The sequence below is a fragment of the Crinia signifera genome, chromosome 5 (genome assembly GCF_055691185.1).
Source record: "Crinia signifera chromosome 5, ASM5569118v1, whole genome shotgun sequence".
Classification (NCBI taxonomy): Eukaryota; Metazoa; Chordata; class Amphibia; order Anura; family Myobatrachidae; genus Crinia; species Crinia signifera.
The window spans coordinates 187,072,597-187,094,920 of record NC_139221.1 but is presented as its reverse complement, the minus strand read 5'-3'; the positions used below and the strand labels follow the sequence as shown (position 1 = coordinate 187,094,920).

The 22,324-nt window shown below is 44.7% G+C and overlaps 1 protein-coding gene across 4 annotated transcripts in view; it reads right to left on the bottom strand.

Annotated features, from left to right (window-relative positions):
* Nucleotides 1-22,324, bottom strand: part of ICE1 (interactor of little elongation complex ELL subunit 1) — a 365,848-nt gene that overhangs the window by 13,184 nt on the left and 330,340 nt on the right. For all 4 annotated transcript variants that reach the window (XM_083188304.1, XM_083188305.1, XM_083188306.1 and 1 more), the window contains one exon: nucleotides 9,070-9,260. In XM_083188304.1, the coding sequence (XP_083044430.1) occupies nucleotides 9,070-9,260 (191 nt within the window). The remainder of the gene's footprint in view (nucleotides 1-9,069; nucleotides 9,261-22,324) is intronic.

The following is a 22,324-nucleotide window of genomic DNA, read 5'->3' as shown; positions in this document are numbered from 1 at the left end:
GACTGTTAACATTTACACATTATTATGGCAACACAAACAATAGTAGTACATAACAGGTCAAATGGAAAACCAAATTAAACAATAAGCAATCTACGAAGGATTACATTTGCAATATGTAAAAGTCAATAAAGCAAGTTAAAATAAGTGGAAAAAATACTCATCCCACAAGTATTCTCACATTCATGATTTCACAAACATATGTGTCAACACACCTATCCTATGAGTGCTACAACTTGCATTACACGATGCGAAAAGCTCAGTGTGACTGAAGCGTGACTTTGAGTGACATTTTCTAACATAAAATACTAAAAATACCATTTCGTGTAGATACAGATGCAGTTAAACACAGAATATAGACATGCCACATGCAATTTTAATCAGCATAAGCTGCTTGTGTGACTTTGAGCAATTTCCAAAGACAACCAAGTCAACTATAATGGATGTTTAACCCCTTCCCGACATTTGACGTACATTTACGTCATGGCCGGGAGGTACTTCCCGACACATGGCATAAATGTACGTCATGAGTTTAAACTGTCACTGCGTCTCGAGACGCAGTGACAGAGGGACGATGTCTGCTGTCCCTGACAGCAGACATGTCCCTGCATGCCCAGGGGGGGCTGCGATGTCGCCCCCCCGTCGGCGATCGCTGTGATTGGCTGTTCAGTGTGAACAGCCATTCACAGCGTTTTCCTGTGTTACCAGCGAATCGGACGCTCGGTAACACAGGTGTCAATCACCGCCGGGCGTCAGGGGGCATGAGGGGGTCATCGGTGACGATGACACCTCACCCCACCCTCACCCCACCTGCCCCCAAGGCTGTGATTGGTCCGTGGGACCCACGGACCAATCACAGCCAAGGCGCGACATTTAAACTGACGGTGACTGCGCTGCAGACGCCATTCCGGTCTGGAATAGCGTGCAGAACGGTCACCGTGCCTGCCTGCCGTGAATACCGACCTGATCCTTGCTAATACTTACCTGATCCTTGCAAATACCTTACCTGATCACCTACTCACTGCTTGTAGCGTGCTGGACGCTTCCTGGATCTGACTTCCTGAGACTTCCTGCTGCTGCTGCAGTGTGATAGAGAGATAGAGAGAGAGATAGAGAGAGATAGAGAGAGATAGAGAGATAGTGACAGAGAGAGCTATATTTTGTGTCTGCTACCCCCCCTTTTTGGGGGTGCAGGGGTTTTCTATATATATATAACTGTCAGTGCTGCTGCTGCAGTGTCATACAGTGATAGATAGTGATAGATAGTGATAGATAGTGAGAGGTAGAGAGATAGAGAGATTTGTGTCTGCTACCCCCCCTTTTTGGGGGTGCAGGGGTTTTATTTTATATATATAACTGTCAGTGCTGCTGCTGCAGTGTCATAGAGTGATAGATAGTGATAGATAGTGAGAGATAGAGAGATAGAGAGAGATAGTGACAGAGAGTGTATATTTTGTGTCTGCTACCCCCCCTTTTTGGGGGTGCAGTTTTTTTTTTATACATATAACTGTCAGTGCTGCTGCTGCAGTGTCCTAGAGTGATAGATAGTGAGAGATAGTGAGAGATAGAGAGATAGAGAGAGAGAGTGATAGAGAGTGTATATTTTGTGTCTGCTACCCCCCCTTTTGTGCTGATCAGTATATCTGTGCTGATCAGCAACTTTTTGGGGGCGCAGAGGTTTTTTTTTTATATATATACCTGTCAGTTGCTGCCAGTTGCACTGTCAGTTGCACCAAAGGTTGTGCACCTGCTGTCCCTCACTGGTAATCAGTGTCGCATCACTGATCACCTTTTTTTTTTTTTGTGAGTGCTGTGGGGTCTTTTTTTAATTTTTTTTTTACACACACTGATTTTGTGGGTGTCCTGTGGCCACTGTGCGCCGATCAGTGACGTACATCACTGATCAGCTTTTTCGGCACAGGGTTGATCAATTTTTTTTTTTTTTTGATCAGATTCCTGTTGCCTTTGAGCGCTGTTCAGTGACAGACGTTACTGACCAACATCTGTGCTCAATTTTTGGCGCAGGACCTTTTTTTTTTTTTTTAACCCCTTCAATTTTTTATTTTTAACCCCTTCATTTTTTTTTTTTTATTGGTATAAAGTATTTTTTTTTTTCTGCACCACATACACACTACATACCCCCGGATTGAAATAAAGTTTGTACCCCCCCCTACACTATACACGTGTTGAAAAATTTCACTACCAGTAACACAAAAATAAAAATGGCATCCCAAATGTCCTCCCAAATGTCCTCCCAGTCATCCAGGAGAATGTATTCAGTGGAGGAGGCATATGCCATGCTTGCCTCTGACTCTGACACAGGCAGTGATGCAAGCGGGGAATTTGAAGGATTCGTCTTAAGCTCCTCTTCCTCCTCTGGTGATGAGGGACCCCCTCAAAGACGCCCCCGTAGATCAGCTGAGATTCCCCCCCCAATAATTGATCTAGTATGGACCCCACCACCAGACAATTTTGAGCCCCAGGTTCCTGAGTTTTTGGCCATGCCAGGAATCCAATTTGATTCCACAGGTCTCAGAGAAATTGACTTTTTCAAATTATTTTTCTCTGATGATTTTATAAATTTAATGGTGGACCAAACTAATTTATATGCCCAGCAGTTTATTGCTCAAAACCCCACGTCATCATTTGCTAGGTGGACCCCTGTAGATGCAGTAGAGATGATGACGTTTTGGGGTCTGGTGTTTCATATGGGCATAGTAAAAAAGCCAGAAATTAGGCAATATTGGAGTACAGATGTTCTGTACAGTACTCCATTTTACCGTATGGCCATGCCCCGGACTCGATTTGAGACAATTCTTAAATTTATACATTACACCGATAATGCACAGTGCCCACCCAGAGATGATCCCACCTTTGACCGGCTATTCAAAGTCAGGCCGGTCATTGATCATTTCAGTGCCAAATTTGAAGAGGTGTACATCCCTGAAAAATTTATTTGTATCGACGAGTCCCTTATACATTTTAAAGGAAGGGTTAAATTCCGCCAGTACCTTCCCAGTAAGAGGGCAAGGTATGGCATAAAAATGTATAAACTGTGTGAAAGCACCTCAGGGTACACCCACAGGTTTAGGGTTTATGAAGGGAAGGATTCAAGAATTCAACCGCCAGAATGCCCCCCCTCCCTCGTAGGTGTTAGTGGGAAAATTGTCTGGGATTTAGTGCACCCCTTCCTGGATAAAGGTTATCACCTCTATGTGGATAACTTTTACACTAGCATCCCCCTGTTTAAGGCCCTTGGTTCAAGAGGTACAGCAGCTTGCGGTACTGTGCGCAAGAACCAAAGAGGCCTCCCAAAAACGCACATTGCCCAAGTAATGAGAAGGGGTGAAAGCAGGGGAATATGCAACGAAAATATGTTGTTGGTCAAATATAAGGACAAGAGGGATGTCCTTATACTGACAACAATTCACGGAGACAGTACCACCTCCGTCCCTGTACGAGGTACCAGTACCCACACCTCCAAACCTAATTGTATCCTGGATTACAATAGGTACATGGGCGGAGTGGATCTTTCAGATCAGGTACTGAAGCCGTACAGTGCCCTGCGGAAAACAAAAATCTGGTACAAGAAGGTGGCCGTGTATATCATCCAGATGGCACTGTATAACGCTTACGTGCTATTCCGTTCTACCGGCCAGAGGGGGACATTTATGCACTTTCAAGAGGAAGTCATAAAGGGCCTAATATTTGGGAACCAGCAGGCAGAGGGCCCCAGTACTTCTAGTACTGGCCCCCGTATTGTACCAGGGCAGCATTTTCCTGATGAAATCCCCTCCACTGGAAAAAAGGGCAGGACACAAAAAAGGTGCAAAGTTTGCTATAAAAAGGGAATAAGAAAGCAAACTATTTTCCAGTGTGACACTTGCCCCGACAAACCCGGCCTATGTATAAAGGAGTGTTTTAAAATATACCACACATCTATGGAATATTAGGTTCATAATTTCACCGTGCTTCGGGGGTCTTGCTAATGCCACATAGCACCCACCATTCATTCCACCAGAATCTGAGCCGCAAAATCCAAAAATCACTCCTTCCCTTCTGAGTCCTGCCATGCACCCAACTGGTATTTTTTGGTCACATGTGAGGCATTGCCGTACTCGGGAGAAATTGGGGCACAGATTTTGGGGTGCTTTGTCTCCTTCATTCCTTGTGAAAATGAAAAATTTTGAGCCAGAACTGCATTTTTGTGTAAAAAAATGTAATTTTTCATGTTCACTGCCCAGTTTTATCAAAATTGGTGAAACCCCTGGGGGTTTGAAATGTACACTATACCCCTAGATGAATTCCCTGAGGGGTGTAGTTTGCAAAATGGGGTCACTTGTGGGGGGTTCCACTGTATTGGTGCTTTGGGGGTCTTGCTAATGCGACATAGCACCCACCATCATTCCACCAGAATTTGTGCTGCAAAATCCAAATATCACTCCTTCCCTTCTGAGTCCTGCCACTTTTTGGTCACACATGAGGCATTGCCGTACTCGGGAGAAATTGGGGCACAGATTTTGGGGTGCTTTGTCTCCTTCATTCCTTCTGAAAATGAAAAATTTTGAGCCAGAACTGCATTTTTGTGTAAAAAAATGTAATTTTTCATTTTCACTGCCCACTTGTATCAAAATTGGTGAAACCCCTGGGGGTTTGAAATGTACACTATACCCCTAGATGAATTCCCTGAGGGGTGTAGTTTGCAAAATGGGGTGACTTGTGGGGGGGTTCCACTGTATTGGTGCAACATAGCACCCACCATTCATTCCACCAGAATCTGTGCTGCAAAATCCAAAAATCACTCCTTCCCTTCTGAGTCCTGCCATGCACCCAACTGGTATTTTTTGGTCACATGTGAGGCATTGCCGTACTCGGGAGAAATTGGGGCACAGATTTTGGGGTGCTTTTTCTCCTTCATACCTTCTGAAAATGAAAAATTTTGAGCCAGAACTGCATTTTTGTGTAAAAAATGTAATTTTTCATGTTCACTGCCCACTTGTATCAAAATTGGTGAAACCCCTGGGGGTTTGAAATGTACACTATACCCCTAGATGAATTCCCTGAGGGGTGTAGTTTGCAAAATGGGGTCACTTGTGGGGGGGTTCCACTGTATTGGTGCTTGGGGGGTCTTGCTAATGCGACATAGCACCCACCAAAATTCCACCAGAATCTGAGCTGCAAAATCCAAAAATCACTCCTTCCCTTTTGAGTCCTGCCATGCACCCAACTGGTATTTTTTGGTCACATGTGAGGCATTGCCGTACTCGGGAGAAATTGGGGCACAGATTTTGGGGTGCTTTTTCTCCTTCATACCTTCTGAAAATGAAAAATTTTGAGCCAGAACTGCATTTTTGTGTAAAAAATGTAATTTTTCATGTTCACTGCCCACTTGTATCAAAATTGGTGAAACCCCTGGGGGTTTGAAATGTACACTATACCCCTAGATGAATTCCCTGAGGGGTGTAGTTTGCAAAATGGGGTGACTTGTGGGGGGGTTCCACTGTATTGGTGCTTGGGGGGTCTTGCTAATGCGACATAGCACCCACCAAAATTCCACCAGAATCTGAGCTGCAAAATCCAAAAATCACTCCTTCCCTTCTGAGTCCTGCCATGCACCCAAATGGTATTTTTTGGTCACATGTGAGGCATTGCCGTACTCGGGAGAAATTGGGGCACAGATTTTGGGGTGCTTTGTCTCCTTCATACCTTCTGAAAATGAAAAATTTTGAGCCAGAACTGCATTTTTGTGTAAAAAAATGTAATTTTTCATTTTCACTGCCCACTTGTATCAAAATTGGTGAAACCCCTGGGGGTTTGAAATGTACACTATACCCCTAGATGAATTCCCTGAGGGGTGTACTTTGCAAAATGGGGTGACTTGTGGGGGGGTTCCACTGTATTGGTGCAACATAGCACCCACCATTCATTCCACCAAAATCTGTGCTGCAAAATCCAAAAATCACTCCTTCCGTTCTGAGTCCTGCCATGCACCAAACTGGTATTTTTTGGTCACATGTGAGGCATTTCCGTACTCGGGAGAAATTGGGGCACAGATTTTGGGGTGCTTTTTCTCCTTCATACCTTCTGAAAATGAAAAATTTTGAGCCAGAACTGCATTTTTGTGTAAAAAAATGTAATTTTTCATTTTCACTGCCCACTTGTATCAAAATTGGTGAAACCCCTGGGGGTTTGAAATGTACACTATACCCCTAGATGAATTCCCTGAGGGGTGTAGTTTTCAAAATGGGGTGACTTGTGGGGGGGTTCCACTGTATTGGTGCTTGGGGGGTCTTGCTAATGCGACATAGCACCCACCAAAATTCCACCAGAATCTGAGCTGCAAAATCCAAAAATCACTCCTTCCGTTCTGAGTCCTGCCATGCACCCAACTGGTATTTTTTGGTCACATGTGAGGCATTGCCGTACTCGGGAGAAATTGGGGCACAGATTTTGGGGTGCTTTTTCTCCTTCATACCTTCTGAAAATGAAAAATTTCGAGCCAGAACTGCATTTTTGTGTAAAAAATGTAATTTTTCATTTTCACTGCCCACTTGTATCAAAATTGGTGAAACCCCTGGGGGTTTGAAATGTACACTATACCCCTAGATGAATTCCCTGAGGGGTGTACTTTGCAAAATGGGGTGACTTGTGGGGGGGTTCCACTGTATTGGTGCTTGGGGGGTCTTGCTAATGCGACATAGCACCCACCAAAATTCCACCAGAATCTGAGCCGCAAAATCCAAAAATCACTCCTTCCGTTCTGAGTCCTGCCATGCACCCAAATGGTATTTTTTGGTCACATGTGAGGCATTTCCGTACTCGGGAGAAATTGGGGCACATATTTTGGGGTGCTTTTTCTCCTTCATACCTTCTGAAAATGAAAAATTTTGAGCCAGAACTGCATTTTTGTGTAAAAAAATGTAATTTTTCATTTTCACTGCCCACTTGTATCAAAATTGGTGAAACCCCTGGGGGTTTGAAATGTACACTATACCCCTAGATGAATTCCCTGAGGGGTGTACTTTGCAAAATGGGGTGACTTGTGGGGGGGTTCCACTGTATTGGTGCAACATAGCACCCACCATTCATTCCACCAGAATCTGTGCTGCAAAATCCAAAAATCACTCCTTCCCTTCTGAGTCCTGCCATGCACCCAACTGGTATTTTTTGGTCACATGTGAGGCATTGCCGTACTCGGGAGAAATTGGGGCACAGATTTTGGGGTGCTTTTTCTCCTTCATACCTTCTGAAAATGAAAAATTTTGAGCCAGAACTGCATTTTTGTGTAAAAAAATGTAATTTTTCATTTTCACTGCCCACTTGTATCAAAATTGGTGAAACCCCTGGGGGTTTGAAATGTACACTATACCCCTAGATGAATTCCCTGAGGGGTGTAGTTTTCAAAATGGGGTGACTTGTGGGGGGGTTCCACTGTATTGGTGCTTTGGGGGTCTTGCTAATGCGACATAGCACCCACCAAAATTCCACCAGAATCTGAGCTGCAAAATCCAAAAATCACTCCTTCCCTTCTGAGTCCTGCCATGCACCCAACTGGTATTTTTTGGTCACATGTGAGGCATTGCCGTACTCGGGAGAAATTGGGGCACAGATTTTGGGGTGCTTTGTCTCCTTCATACCTTCTGAAAATGACAAATTTGGAGCCAGAACTGTATTTTTGTGTAAAAAAAATAATTTTTCATTTTCACTGCCCAGTTGTACCACAATTGGTGAAACCCCTGGGGGTTTGAAATGTACACTATACCCCTAGATGAATTCCCTGAGGGGTGTAGTTTGCAAAATGGGGTCACTTGTGGGGGGGTTCCTAACTTTTAGCATCTTATGGTGCCTAGAAACCTACATGGTGCCTAAAAAATAATCTCATAAAAAGGAGGCTCCAAAATCAAGTAGGTGCTCCTTCTATTATGAAGCCTGTGGTTTGGTCACCGTGCACACTAGGGCCACATATAGGATATTTATGAAAACAAAAGAATTGGGGGAATCAATTTTCAGTCACATTTCTCTAGTAAAATGTACTGTGTTCCTTAGAAAAATGTATTAAAATTGCAAATCTGCAAAAAAAAAGAAATTTTGAAATTTCACCTACACTTTGTTTTAATTCCTGTGAAACACCTAAAGGGTTAACAAACTTCCAAAATGCTGTTTTGAATACTGTGAGGGGTGCAGTTTTTGAAATGGCATCATTTATGGGGGTGTCTCACATACAAGTCCCTCAAAGTCACATCAGAACTGAACTGGTCCCTAAAAAAATCAGTGTTTGAAATTTTCTTGAAAATTTGAGAATTTGCTATTCATATTGTAAGCCTCCTAGTGTCCCAAAAAATTAAAAGGAAGTTGAAATAATGATGTCAACATAAAGTAGACATATGGTCTATGTTAGTTATTCACTATTTTGAGTGGTAAGATTATTTGTCTCACAAGCAGAAAATTTAACATTTTGCAAATCGCTAAATTTTCCATTTTTTCACGATATTTTGGTATTTTTCACAAAAAAACACAGACTGTATCGACCCAAATTTACCACTAATTTGAAGTACAATGTGTCACGAAAAAACAATCTCAAAATCACTGGGATAAGTAAAAGCAAAAAAAAGTTATCCCCACTTAAGTGAGACATGTCAGATTTGAAAAAAAGGGCTCTGTCAGGAACGCAAAAACTGGCTCTGTCAGGAAGGGGTTAATGTGCAAAGGGGCTAGATGTATGTGGACACATCTGTAAATACTGCATAGCTCAAAATCTTAGGGTGCGTAAACATGGGGCGATATATCGCTCAATGTCTCCTTTTCATCGGCGACCAGAGATGGTCCCTAATGAAAAGAAACCTCTGCCGGCGGAGCCGCAGAGGTAATCAGCTGGACGCAGGAGCTAACGGGGCTGAAAACGGGAGCGCTCACCCGGCGATTTATCACCAGGGTACACTCCCATCACTGGCAATATGGTCGCCAGCGACCATATTGCCAGCGATATCAGCCCGTATCGCTGCCGTGTTAACACGGCTTTAAAGGAATTTTATTTATTTATTTTTTAATTGGCATAAACAATCTCAGAAGTACCTTATAACATTATCATGTGTCCAAGTCCATTTATATTGGTTGCACAGAAGATCAACAGCAAACACATATTCCCAAACGTTGTCCGATAAATCGTCTCCATACTTGTCATTTTGACAAAATTTGACATCTGGATAGAGCTGTATTGCCATAAGAACACTGGACAGGATGGCATTCACATTCATTGGTGGTGTCTGCAAATAGGAAAGAACATTTTAAATAACAATTTCTAATTATATGAGCAAGTCTAGACACTATTTAAATAAAATGAATAAGCTTCAAAATTATAAGCAACCAGCTAAAATTGTTGAAATACATTTTTGAAACTATCTGGTAATTAAAAAAGATATTACTTTTTTTTTTATTTAATTGTTTTTTATTGAAGTTTTTTCTATAGAGTTGACAAACGAAAATAAAAATAAAATGCTCTTACAAGTACAGCGGCAATAAGAGGAATATGTATGTACAAAATGCATGTAAAATTGTGAAACAGTTGCATAATAAATTTGTAATGAATACAAAAATACATGTTGTTTAGATATGTATTTTCTTAATTACAACATATATATAGCCAGCATGTGTCCGCTACAAATGAGCATTATGTCAACTATAAAGGTTTGTAAGTAAGCAAAGTTGATGGTATTTGCGGTTCACAAATATATGTTACATTGATACTCCTATCTCAGAAAGGGGAACGGGAAAAAGATTACAGGGAATATTACTTGTCGGTAGAATGGTGCATGAATGGGGAACCTTTAGAGAAGTAAACAAATGGTACTTGTGTATTATCACGGCGCCCATCGCATCGCATACCATTAATTAAGGTATGCGATGGCATGCGATGGACCCGATTTCAGCCTTCTCCCGGGCTGAGTATACAATTTTAAAATCGCGTCGCATCGCATGTCATTATAATGGTATGCAATGCAACGTGAATTCCCATTGATTCCCATGTAAATGGCACCCAAAGACCCGATTTTTAATTGTATACCCACCCTGATGGGTAATAAGTATGTTAAATGCCCTCACATTGCTAACGGCCCCCCACTATCAACGTCAACCCGAAGCGTGGCGAGCGGCGGCGGTATGCGTCCTCCGACCTTTTCATACCCCCACTATCCACGTCAGTGTGGAGTTGACTGCATAAAGTGTGGCGAGCGCAGTGAGCCTCCGAGCCCGTAGCGTGGCGAGCGCAGCGAGCCCCGCGAGGGGATGCAGAATACATGTGAAGTAATCAAATTACAAATCGGGTGAAATTGTGTCGCGATTGATCGCATGCGATGCAAAGCAATTTTTCATTGTACAATGCCCTGCGATGTAAATCGTGGGCGCCGTGATAATACACAAGTACCAAACAAATTTTTCACGACATACAGTTTCATTTGATAAAGATAGACATTCACTAAGGCCTGTATTCAATGCAGCCGGCAAGGGGGTTAACCAGCGGGGATTGCAGAAAACAAGTGATACTCACCGTTTAACCCCGTGCCGGCCACTCAATCTATTAAATGTTCCAGGGGCATCCTTGCTATGAGAGGACAGCAAGGATTCCCCCAAACAGAGAGGCTCACGGCTAATGCAGGGAGCCCACTGCATTTAGACGGGAGTCTCGCTGTTTTAGCGGCCGCATATGCCGATTCTCCCTCGCTCCGACAACGAGCCTGCGAGCTGTGACAGCGAGCAGGCAGCGCTGCTTGCTATCACAGCTCGTCAGCACCATTGAATACACCCCTAAGTGTAGGTCCAGATGAGGCTAGCCATGATCTGGCAAGACCTTAATCAAAGTACACATGTTGAAAAAGGGGATTTTTGTAAGAACTTACCGTTCGAACCCCTTTCTCTGAGTCCAGTCCGGTGACAGCTCAAGTCTGCTTTTTGCTAAAGTCAGTCAGCACGTAAGGAGGACGGGAGACTTGCGTCTGGAACAGTGCCACAGCGGGAGCGTCTGCAGTGCTGTGCCGCCGGAAGAACTACACTGCCCTGAAGTCCTGTGTCCTGTCTGCCTACCTTACGCTGTACATACAAGTGTCTGTGGTTTTACCGTGTGTGAATAAATCGTTATTTGGAGCACAAGAGTCTGTTTGGGAGGAAAAGAACCTGCTATGTGAACGCGTGACCGAATGAATAAATAAGTGTCAGCGTATCTGATTTATGTGTGCAGCAATATCCAATCGAGGGAGGAAAGAAACCGTTATGTGCAAGCGGGACAGAACTTTGAAGTAAGTGTCTGTCCACTTGCAAGTTTACAGTGACTGACTTTGGATTGTCCATTCAAATGTCCATTGGATTACTGTAGATGATTGGGCACCCAAACCCCGTTTTCTAAAGGAGGCTGATTTCACCTTTAAGCGCCAGTGGGTTTCCCAAAATCCTGTTGTATCCATAGCTCACGATGGGATGTAGGAAAGGTCCGCAGGAGACAGGCACCTATGCTTCAATTCTTTGGGAGCAGGCTCCTCCCTTCTGCATCCCACAATGCATCAGTTCAACTTCAACAGCACACTAGGATACATAACTCAGTACAATGCCTGAACATCTTATATGCAAACTTCTAGAACCATAACATGACAACACATGAACGGTACAACTTACGCTCAGTAAGGGAGGGATCACTATGGCACCGGACTGGACTCAGAGAAAGGGGTTCGAACGGTAAGTTCATATAAAAATCCCCTTTTCTCTTTCGTCCAGTTTGGTGACACAGCTCACGATGGGACGTTCATGAGCCGGTCCTTTGGGAGGGTACGCTCAGACTGACAGTTCTCATCACTGTGCGTCCAAATGAAGCGTCCTCTGACGTTAACTCATGAAACCTATACAATTTGGTAAAGGTGTGAACAGAGGACCAGGTGGCAGCCCTACACAACTGCTTCGCTGTAGCTCCATGTCGCACAGCCCACGAGGAAGTAACTGACCTTGTGATATGGGCATTGATCCATGAAGGAACCGGTCTACCTGTCTTACAGTAGACAATAGTTGACCTTAACCAACGAGCAATGGTCTGCTTTGAAGCAGGCCACCCAATCTTATGCACATCATACAAAACCAAAAGCAAATCAGATTTGCGAATGTCCTTTACCCTATCCACGTAAATTCACAAGGTGCGAACCAAGTCCAGTTTCTTTAATTTGTCCCTATTTCTTACCCCTTCAGGGGGGGAAAACACCGGAAGAACAATGTCCTGGTTTAAATGAAATGAAGACACTAACTTAGGTAGGTACTGTTCGAAGCACAGCTTTATCATCATGAAAAATAAAAAATGGTGACTTGCAGGACAAGGCACCCAACTCTGACACACGCCTAGCCGAAGCAATTGCCAACAAAAAAGTCAGTTTCCAAGAAACATATTTGATATCAGCCGATCTTAATGGTTCAAGAGGAGGATTTTGCAATACAGACAGAACTAGAGACAAATCCCATGGTGCTACAGGCTGTCTGTATGGAGGTTTAAGTCTGGTTACACCCTGTAAGAAGGTCTGAACCTCAGGTAACAGAGCTACCCTTTTCTGAAAGAAATTGACATTGCAGATAACTGCACCTTTAAAAGACTGTAGACTAAGTCGGAAAAAACATCCTGCAAGAATTCCAAAAGTCTCGAAACCTTGAACCTAGATGTGTGAATTCTCTGACGTTCACACCACCTGATGTAGATCTTCCAGACCCTATGGTAATTGGCTGCTGACACAGGCTTACGAGCCCTGAGCATGGTCTGTATGAACGCATCTGAAAACCCCTTTTTTTTTAATAAGGAGGTTTCATAAGTCACGCTGTCAAATTGAGACGAGCTAGGTCCAGGTGAAGAAACGGTCCTTGTTTTAGCAGATCCGGTCGAAGAGGCAGACGCCAAGAGTTCGTCGACAATCTCAGTACATATGGAGCGGGTCTTATTGTTGCTGGCGAATCGCCAGCAGGATGTTGCTGGCGATCCGCCAGCAACACGGTGCTCCATCTGACTGAGACGCGCGTGCGCCCCCCATGCACGCGCGTCTCAGTATCCGGGCGGCGAGGTGGACGCAATCCTGTCCGCCTCCCGCTTCAGGGGGCTGCGGGCGGCTTCAGGGGGCTGCGGGGACCCGGTGTAGACACCGGGCGACCGCCGGCAGCACCGTCGGAAGGGGACTCGTGCGCGCGCGTCCCCTTCCGGCATACAGATGGCGCGGGGCAGGGGATGGCGGCTGGCATCGCCATCCCCTGGATAGATAAGTCCCGCTCCATCTGTATGTCTGAGTAGCACGACCTCCTGGGCCAATACGGTGCAATCAGTATAGCTTGCACCCCCTGGCCCTTCAGTAACCTCGGGATCATTGGAAACGGCTGGAATATGTAAATCAGGTTGAAACACCAAGGAATCGTCATGGCAGTCCGAGCATACCCTCCCACTGCCCAAGCTGACAGGTCCCTTGACTGGGAGCAAAACCTTGGTACCTGACAGTTGTTCCTTGAGGCCATCATGTCTATCTCTGGTAGCCCCCAGCGGTCCACAAATCCTGGAAGACTTCCTGATGAAGTGATCATTCTCCAGCAGATCCGCCGTGCTGAGGAAATCCGCTTCCACATTCCGGATCCCCAGAATGAACACAGCTGACAATACAGGAATATTGATTTCCGCCCAGGTGAAAATTCGCAATGTCTCCTCCATTGCCATCTCGCTGCGAGTCCCACCCTGGTGATTCAGGTAATCCTTTCAGAAGTTCCAGAATATTGATCGGAAGCCTGGATTCTTCCCTGGACCAGAGACCCTGTAACCGTAGGTGAAGGAAAACCACCCCCAACCCCTGAGACTGGCATCGGTCGTAATGACCAGCCAATCCCAGGAGCAAAGGGAACGTCCCAGCTGTAGAGTCTCTACATCTGTCCACCAGTTCAGGGATTCTCTAGACTCCTGAGACAGAACTAACTTTTCCTGCTTCATAGTCTTTGCAATCCCCGACCAGCACGACAGGATGTTCCACTGAAAAATCCTTGAATGGAATCTGGCAAGCTGAAGAGTCTCGAATGTTGCCACCATTTTCCCTAGCAACCGTACTCCCTGCCACACTGTTGGTGCAGTAGCTTGTAAGATTGTCAGCACCATCTGATGAATCTCCACTGCCTTGGGTTGAGGTAGAAACACCCTGTGAAGGTGTGTGTCCAAAATCACCCCGAGAAATTGCAGACTCTGCGTGGGTGTCAAATGAGACTTGGGGAGATTTAGCACCCAGCCCTGATCTCGTAAGAATTGTGTTGCGATGTTCAGATGTTCCTGAAGCTTCTCCGCCAACTCCGCCTTGAATAAAAGGTCATACAGATAAGGTATAATTACTATTCCTTTCAGTCTGAGGGCTGCAGCCATGACCGCCATCACTTTTGTGAATACCCTTGGAGCCATTGCCAGACCAAACGGCTTAGCTTGAAACTGCCAATGGTTCTCTCCTATTGCAAATCAGAGCAGGGACTTATGTTCCTTGTAAATGGGTACATGGAGGTACGTATCCTCAATATCCACCGATGCTAGAAACTATCCCGGCTCTATGCTTAAGAGCACAGACTCCATGCGAAAATGATCGAACCATAGATGAAGATTTAAAGACTTTAAATTTAGAATACAGTTGTGTTTAAAATTATTCAACCCCCAATGCTGTAAAGGGGTTTAGGGACTATAGTGTACATTTGGAATTGTATTCAGAATGAAATCCTACAAGGACGTTTTAAAGAACCAATTGCAACTAAACTGACATTAATTGTTTATATAACACAGTAGTAAATGTGTATTTTGTGGTTTCTTCATTGCCACAATTATTCAACCCCTTAAAGACTACCACTCTGAAGAAGAGAGGTTAATTCTGGTGTTTTCAATCAGGTATTGAAAACACCTGTGGATGTCACCGAGCACCAATCAAGCATAATAAGCACCAATTAGGCAGCTTTAAAATGACTGTGATACTCAGCTCCTTCTAGACATTTACTGGTGTGGTTACAAACATGGTGAAGTCAAGAGAATGGTCCAGGAAGACAAGAGAAGAGGTGATTTGTCTTCACAGGAAGGGCAATGGCTATAAGAAGATTGCAAAGAAGTTAAACATACCAAGAGACACCATAGGAAGCATCATTCGCAAATTCAAGGCAAAGGGCACTATTGAAATGCTACCTGGTCGTGGAAGAAAGAAGATCCTGACTTCGACTGCTGTGCGCTACCTGAAGCGTAGAGTGGATAAAAGTCCCCGTGTGACTGCTGAGGAACTGAAAAAAGATTTGTCAGATGTGGGTATAGAAGTTTCAGCTCAGACAATAAGGCGCACACTGCGTAATGAAGGTCTCCATGCCAGAACCCCCAGGCGCACCCCCTTGCTGTCTCCCAAGAATAAGAAGAGTCGACTGCAGTATGCCAAAAGTCATGTGGGCAAACCACAAAAGTTGTGGGATAGTGTTCTGTGGACTGATGAAACAAAATTAGAACTGTTTGGGCCCATGGATCAACGCTATGTTTGGAGGAGGAAGAACAAGGCATATGACGAAAAGAACACCTTGCCTACTGTGAAGCATGGCGGAGGGTGAATTATGCTTTGGGGCTGTTTTGCTTCTGCAGGTACAGGGAAGCTTCAGCGTGTACAAGGTACCATGAATTCTCTTCAGTACCAGGAGATATTGGATGAAAATGTGATGCAGTCCGTCACACACCTGAGGCTTGGGAGACGTTGGACCTTTCAACAGGACAATGATCCCAAGCATACCTCCAAGTCCACTAGAGCATGGTTGCAGAGGAAAGGCTGGAACATTTTGGAGTGGCCATCGCAGTCACCAGACTTAAATCCGATTGAGAACCTCTGGTGGGACTTAAAGAAAGCAGTTGCAGTGCGCAAGCCTAAGAATTTGACTGAACTGGAGGCTTTTGCCCATGAAGAATGGGCGAAGATACCCGTAGATCGCTGCAAGACACTTGTGTCAAGCTATGCTTCACATTTAAAAGCTGTTATAACTGTAAAAGGATGTTGTACTAAGTACTAAGATTGAATGTCACTTGGGGGTTGAATAAAAACTAATAATGATGTGAGCACAGAAAAGACATTTGTGGTTATTTCATTATAAACTTAAGTTTATATTTCTCTGACCTACAAGTGCCTCTTTCATGTAAATGTAAGCAAGATGACTGAATGATCAAAATCAATGTCAAACTGGCCAAAACATTCAATTTCAGTGGGGGTTGAATAATTTTGAAGACAACTGTAGGTCTGAAAGACCAGTCTGGTTTGGGGACTAAGAAAAGGATTGAATATAATCCCTTCTTCCTTTCCTCCTGAGGTACTGGGACAACTACCCCTTTCTCTTTGAGTGACAGGGCTGCCCCTAGAAGAGCGGACCTCAGTGATGCGGTCTGTAGTAAAGGAGTAGGAAGAAATCTCTTTGGAGGGATGCCCTTGAGATTTATCCAGTAACCTTCGGAAACAATGGAATAGACCAAAGGATCCCCTATGGAGTCTTTCCACTTGTCCCGAAAACTGCAGGAGGCGACCCCCCACTCGGAGCCCAGAACGGGGAGCCTCCGCCCCGTCATGCAGATGACTTATCCTCCCCTTTTGCTCCATGTTTCTTTGTAAAGGCCCCAACCGTGATTTGGGGTTCTTTCCGCTACTGGCCTGGAATCTACCACGCCCTGCCTGTCCTCTATTAGATGCCCCGCCACGAAAGGACGAGCGAAATGACGGCTTAAAAACTCCAAACTTAGATCATGTATTTTGAGTTGTAGTTGGGAGAAACGTACTGTTTCCAACGGTAGCCTGTTTTGAAATGGCTTCCAGTTCTGTCCCAAATAGTAACTTGCCCTTAAATGGCAAAGGGAACTTTTTGATTCGCTATCAGCCTCCCATGCCTTTAGCCAAAGTGCTCTTCTAGCTGTAATGGAAGTAGCGGAGACCCTGGACGCCATCTTAGCTCCTTCCTCACTGGCCTCACACACATACTCTGCAGCACAGCTTAACTTTTCAGCCAGTATAAAAGCTTCTGAGTCATGGCGGAGCTGATTGCTCAGAGCCTCCGCCCACTTGATCATTGCTTTAGCATCCCAAGCAGAAGCAATAATGGAACGTAGCGTGAAACCCACGCCTTCAAACATAACCTTAAGACAACCTTCTACATTTTTGTCCACTGGATCTTTAAAGGCTGCACCCCCTTGCACTGGAAATGCTGTGGATTTAGATAATCTGGCCACAGATGCATCTACCAATGGGGCTTTTCCCCATAACTTTATATGTTCCTCCGGCATGGCGTACATATTAGCATGCTTTTTAGACATTAATAACCTCTTGTCAGGTGTTTTTCCTGCTTCACCCAGCAAGCAAACCATCCCCTCATCAAAAGGAAAACAAACCGGGTCCCTGCGACTCTTTTTAAATACACAGTGCGCAGGTGCTTTTTCTCTTCCTCAGAAAGATTTAAGGTCTGGTTCACAGCCAAAATTAAATCCCCAATACCGGGAACCGAAGCTTCAACTTCATCACTCCGGACCCATCTCAAATTTTCCTCACATACAACATCATCATCATCATCATCAGAATCCACATTCAACAAAGGTGGCGTAGAAATAGGCTGTCTATGCACAATATCCTCAGAGTATTTAGTAAACTGCTCCATCATGGCAGTCATCTTATGAACACCCTGAGCAGTGTCCTGCATATCTTGCAACAAAATGGGGTCCCCCTGAGCCGGGGTAACCGACCCCACAGAAGTCTGAGAAGAAGGGATATGGCCAGGAGATCCTAATAAGGAATCCTTTTGCCTATTCAAAGCCTCTGTTTAGGCATTCATGGACCTTCCTAAAGCAGCAGCCCAGGCTGGTTCAGCTACCTCAGACCTTGGGGCCTGCGACCCACTGGAAACAGAGTCACAATTCCCCCTGGTCCCCCTGTTCACATATAAATTTAGCCTCACATTTTTTACAGAAAATCAACATGTCCAGCGCTCCCTCCTCCATTGCAGCAGAAGTGCACCCTTCAGCCATGCAAATAAACACAATGCAAAATGTCAGGCACCGCACAGAGCAATGTATCAGTGTACTTATCTGTGCTGTATTGTCTGCCAGTGATCAGCAAAGGAAGCACTTCTCAGGAGAGGCTGAAGTCTGTGTAGAAATCCACCTTGTCAGCTCCGCAGCACGGGGAAAAGGCGCCAATGCACAGTGGCCCTTATTCAGATCTGATCGCAGTACAAATTTGTAGTCAAAATGGGCAAAACCATGTGCACTGCAGGTGGGGCCGATGTAACATGTATAGAGAGAGTTAAATTTGTGTGAGTTATTTTGTTTCTGTGCAGGGTAAATACTGGCTGCAATATTTTAACACTGCAATTTAGATTTCAGTTTCAACACACCCCACCCAAAATCTAACTCTCTCTGCACATGTTACATCTGCCCCACCTGCAGTGCACATGGTTTTGCTCATTTTGAGAACAAATTTTTACTGCGATCAGATCTGAATAAGGGCCAGTGTCGGAAGAGACCAAGTCTCTGCTTCAGCGGGTAGGGTAGCCTATTTGGTGCTTCCTCCCCCTTTAGCCACTCCCACCAGTGCCTCTCCTTACCTCCAGTGTCTCCCCTTCAGATGGGACCACTTGGGAGTTGTCTGGCAGCGCCCAGACTCCTGTAAAAGACATCAACTCCCTGGTGTGATTTCTGTCTTAAAGCCCGTCCAAAATGGCGGCCGCTATCGTGGGGGTGTCTGTCCCCCAAGATCCCCTTCTGTAAGGAGCCGGTTAGGACACCCCCAGGGCCCAGGAACACATCTTTTGATGAGAGGTGAAGCGAATAAAAAGTTTCCCTCTGCATACAGAGAGCTGACAGGACATGATTCTGTCAGCTTCTGCTGCACTCTCAGTGTGTGGAAACTTCAGTGAAGTAACACACTGGCATCCTGCTCTAACTAGTAAATTAATAAAATAATAAAAACCTAACTAGCCATAAAAAATATAAATAAAAATATGCAGCTGCAACGCAGCTGCTAAGCATAGCACCCACTCCTATGGGCACCTAAGACGAACTGATGCATTGTGGGATGCAGAAGGGAGGAGCCTGCTGCCAAAGAATTGAAGCATAGGTACCTGGCTCCTGAGGACCCCTGCTACATCCCATCGTGAGCTGTGTCACCGGACTGGACGAAAGAGAAACATAGCGTTGAGTAGGTTTGTCTAAGGCAGGCATGTCCAAAGTCAGGCCCGGGGGCCAATTGCGGCCTGTGCTGTCATTTCAAGCGGCCGGCAGCCTCCAGCTGGAAGCGGGCAGAGCATCAGATGTGGGAAGCACAGCACATGACACTAAAGGTGGGGCCCGGCGAGCGCAATTGTATATCACCCTACTCCACAATCATAGTGACAGCAGTGTTTGGGGAGGGGGGCAGCAAGGAGGAAGCTTGCTCCCATAACATGCAGAGTGGAGGAGGGCAGCAGCAGGAGCCCAAGCATCTCCTGTCCTTGCAGTGCCTGCTTTGCCTCTCCTTTATCTGGCTCACACAAGGGGCTGGGAAAAATAGAGAAGGGAGGGGGCAGAGTGGGGGAAATACAGTGAAGGGGCAAGCCGGGGGACAGAGTGCATGGGGGCAGAGTGGGGGACCATTCTGATGTGATTAATGATTCAAAGAAGGCCAGGCTGAATGGTCGGCCCCCACACATTTACACTTCACCAAATCTGGCCCTAGTCGCAAAAAGTTTGGACACCCCTGGTCTAAGGTGTCCTCTTTAAATACTGCTAGTATACATACTGTTGGGGTAAAAATATCATGGTGGATTTCAGTAGTGTAGTCTCCTGCCAGAATTTGGAAACTATTGAGCAGTCCAATAACAGGTGCCAAAAGGACCCTTCAGGGGAGTCACACTTGGGGCACTTCGAATCCTTCCAACAACCCATTTTGAGCAATCTAATGGGGTTTAAATATACTCTGTGTAGTATATAAAGCTGAATTTGCTGGAATATAAATGACGTGGAGGAGATGCGGGGGCTACCCAAAGTTGCTTCCCTCAGGCTTCCTTGGATAAAGGGCCTATGCCTAGTTCCCAAGCTGTTTTAAGGCGAGGCAGACCGATTTCATAGTCAGAAGGTCTATATAGAACCTGGAAATAGCTCTATTTGTGCCACCTGATAATAGTCATTTCTTAATTAGGCGAATTTTGAAGTATTGGGGGGTCAGCTGGAAATTGTGCCCGACAGGCATGCCTAAGTCGTAGGTACCTAAAAAAGTGAACAGTTGGTATAGGGTAGTCAATCTGTAACTGCTGAAGTGTTTTAAAGACTTCCAAAGTATAATTGGCCAATTGATGTTATACCGCACTGACTCCAGAACTCATGTATTTGTAAACCAGACAATTCTAGGAAGCCAGAGGTACCATCTACTGGGATCACACCCAGTTGTATGTAGTACATGGCTCACCTGTCTACAAATTTGTATTGTTTGTCTGAAGAGTGGCAAATCAATCAGTTTGACATGGTCACTTAATAAAACATTTAGTGCAGGCATGTCCAACGTTGGCCCTCCAGATGTTTTGAAACTACACATCCCAGCATGCTTTGCAATAGTTTTAGCATTCTGTAATAGCAAAACTGTGGCAAAGCATGCTGGGATGTGTAGTTTCATAACATATGGAGGGCCAACGTTGGACATGCCTGATTTAGTGGTAGTTCTTGGGATATTATCAAAGAAGTCAACTTGGAGATTCCGTTCTCATTGACCCAGTCAAATAGATGGGCCAACTGAGCTGCATAGTAATATATTCTGAAGAATGGTAACGCAATGCCTCCACTGTCATACAAAAGCGTCAGGGTATTTAGCTTTATACAAGCTCTCATGCCAGACCAATGCCAGATATGAGGCCATCTATGCATTTAAATATCTTGAGGGAAAGATATATTGGGGAGTAATGCAACATGTAGATTAGTTTGGGCTGAGCAGTCATTTTTATCAGGAAAAGCCTTCCGTTACCATTAGAGCAAGTTTACCCCACACAGAGACTCTAGATGCACATTTATTTAGTTATTTACAGTTTCTTATATAGCGCAGCAGATTCCTTTGCGCTTTACAATGGTAGACAGTGATAAAACAAACTGGGTAACGACAGAAAGACTTGGAGGTTAGAGGGCCCTGCTGAAAGCTTACAATCACATTGAGAAAAATGTATGTAGATGGGTCATTTGTTACATGGATGCCTAAATATTTAAAGGAGTCAACCCCCTGAAGTGGGAGAGGTATAATAGGAACATTTGGGATCTCGCCTCTGTAGGGGAGTATGCAGGATTTGTCCCCAGAGTAGTTATCAAAGGCATTAATAAGTTCCAGCACCTTGGGCATAGAGGTGTCACAATTGGAAACAATAATAGTATATTGTCCACATACAGGGCTATGTTATCTTCTATGGGACCAATGGAGAATCCTATTATTGAAGGGGTAGTGCGTATGAGGCATGCCAGGGGCTCTATCGGAATCGCGAACAGGGTGGGCAAGAGGGGGCAACCCTGCAGTGTACCTCTCACCAAAGGAAAGGGCGAATAGGTGTAACCATTTAGAGAGATTCTGGACTGAGAGAAAAGAAGTTAACCCATTTAATGAACCCTGAAACTATTCCTACTGAACCTACTTTGGACATGGAATGTTGATTGACGATTTCGCCACGTCAATCGACACTACGAGCGAGTGAGTGAGCATCCCTGCAAAAGACCTGCAAGTAAACAATCTTCTAAGATTAATCATTGTGGATTTTCCAGGCATGAATCCTGTTTGATCATGTAGAATTTGTGAAATTATCGAGTTTAGCCTGATAGACAAAATTTCTACAAAAATCTAGCTTTAGTAGAACTATTACAAGCGCTTCAGACATGGACTGGGGTAGGGAGCCATGTAGAAACCGCTCATCGTATAAATTCTGTCATTTGGGTGCAAAGGAGGAGATATGTTTCTTATATAATTCGAGCAGAATTCCATCAAGGCCAGGTGCCTTAAGGATTTAATTGCCGTTTCAAATTTGTCTATACGTAGAGGGGAGTCTAGCAGGTTCCGCTCCTCGGGTGACCGTGAAGGCATTGTATACTGAGTATTGTGTACTGAGATATTCACGTACTGTATATCAATATCACTATAAGATAAATTTAGAGCTATATAGCTGATTATAGTATTCTAAGAATTGTGTAGCAATCTCATGTGTTTGAGTATATAGGTCTCCATTGGAGCTCTTAATCTCACACACACAGTGATGCTAGTTTTATCTGTGTTTGCTAACCTAGCTAAATAACTGCCAGGCCTATCTC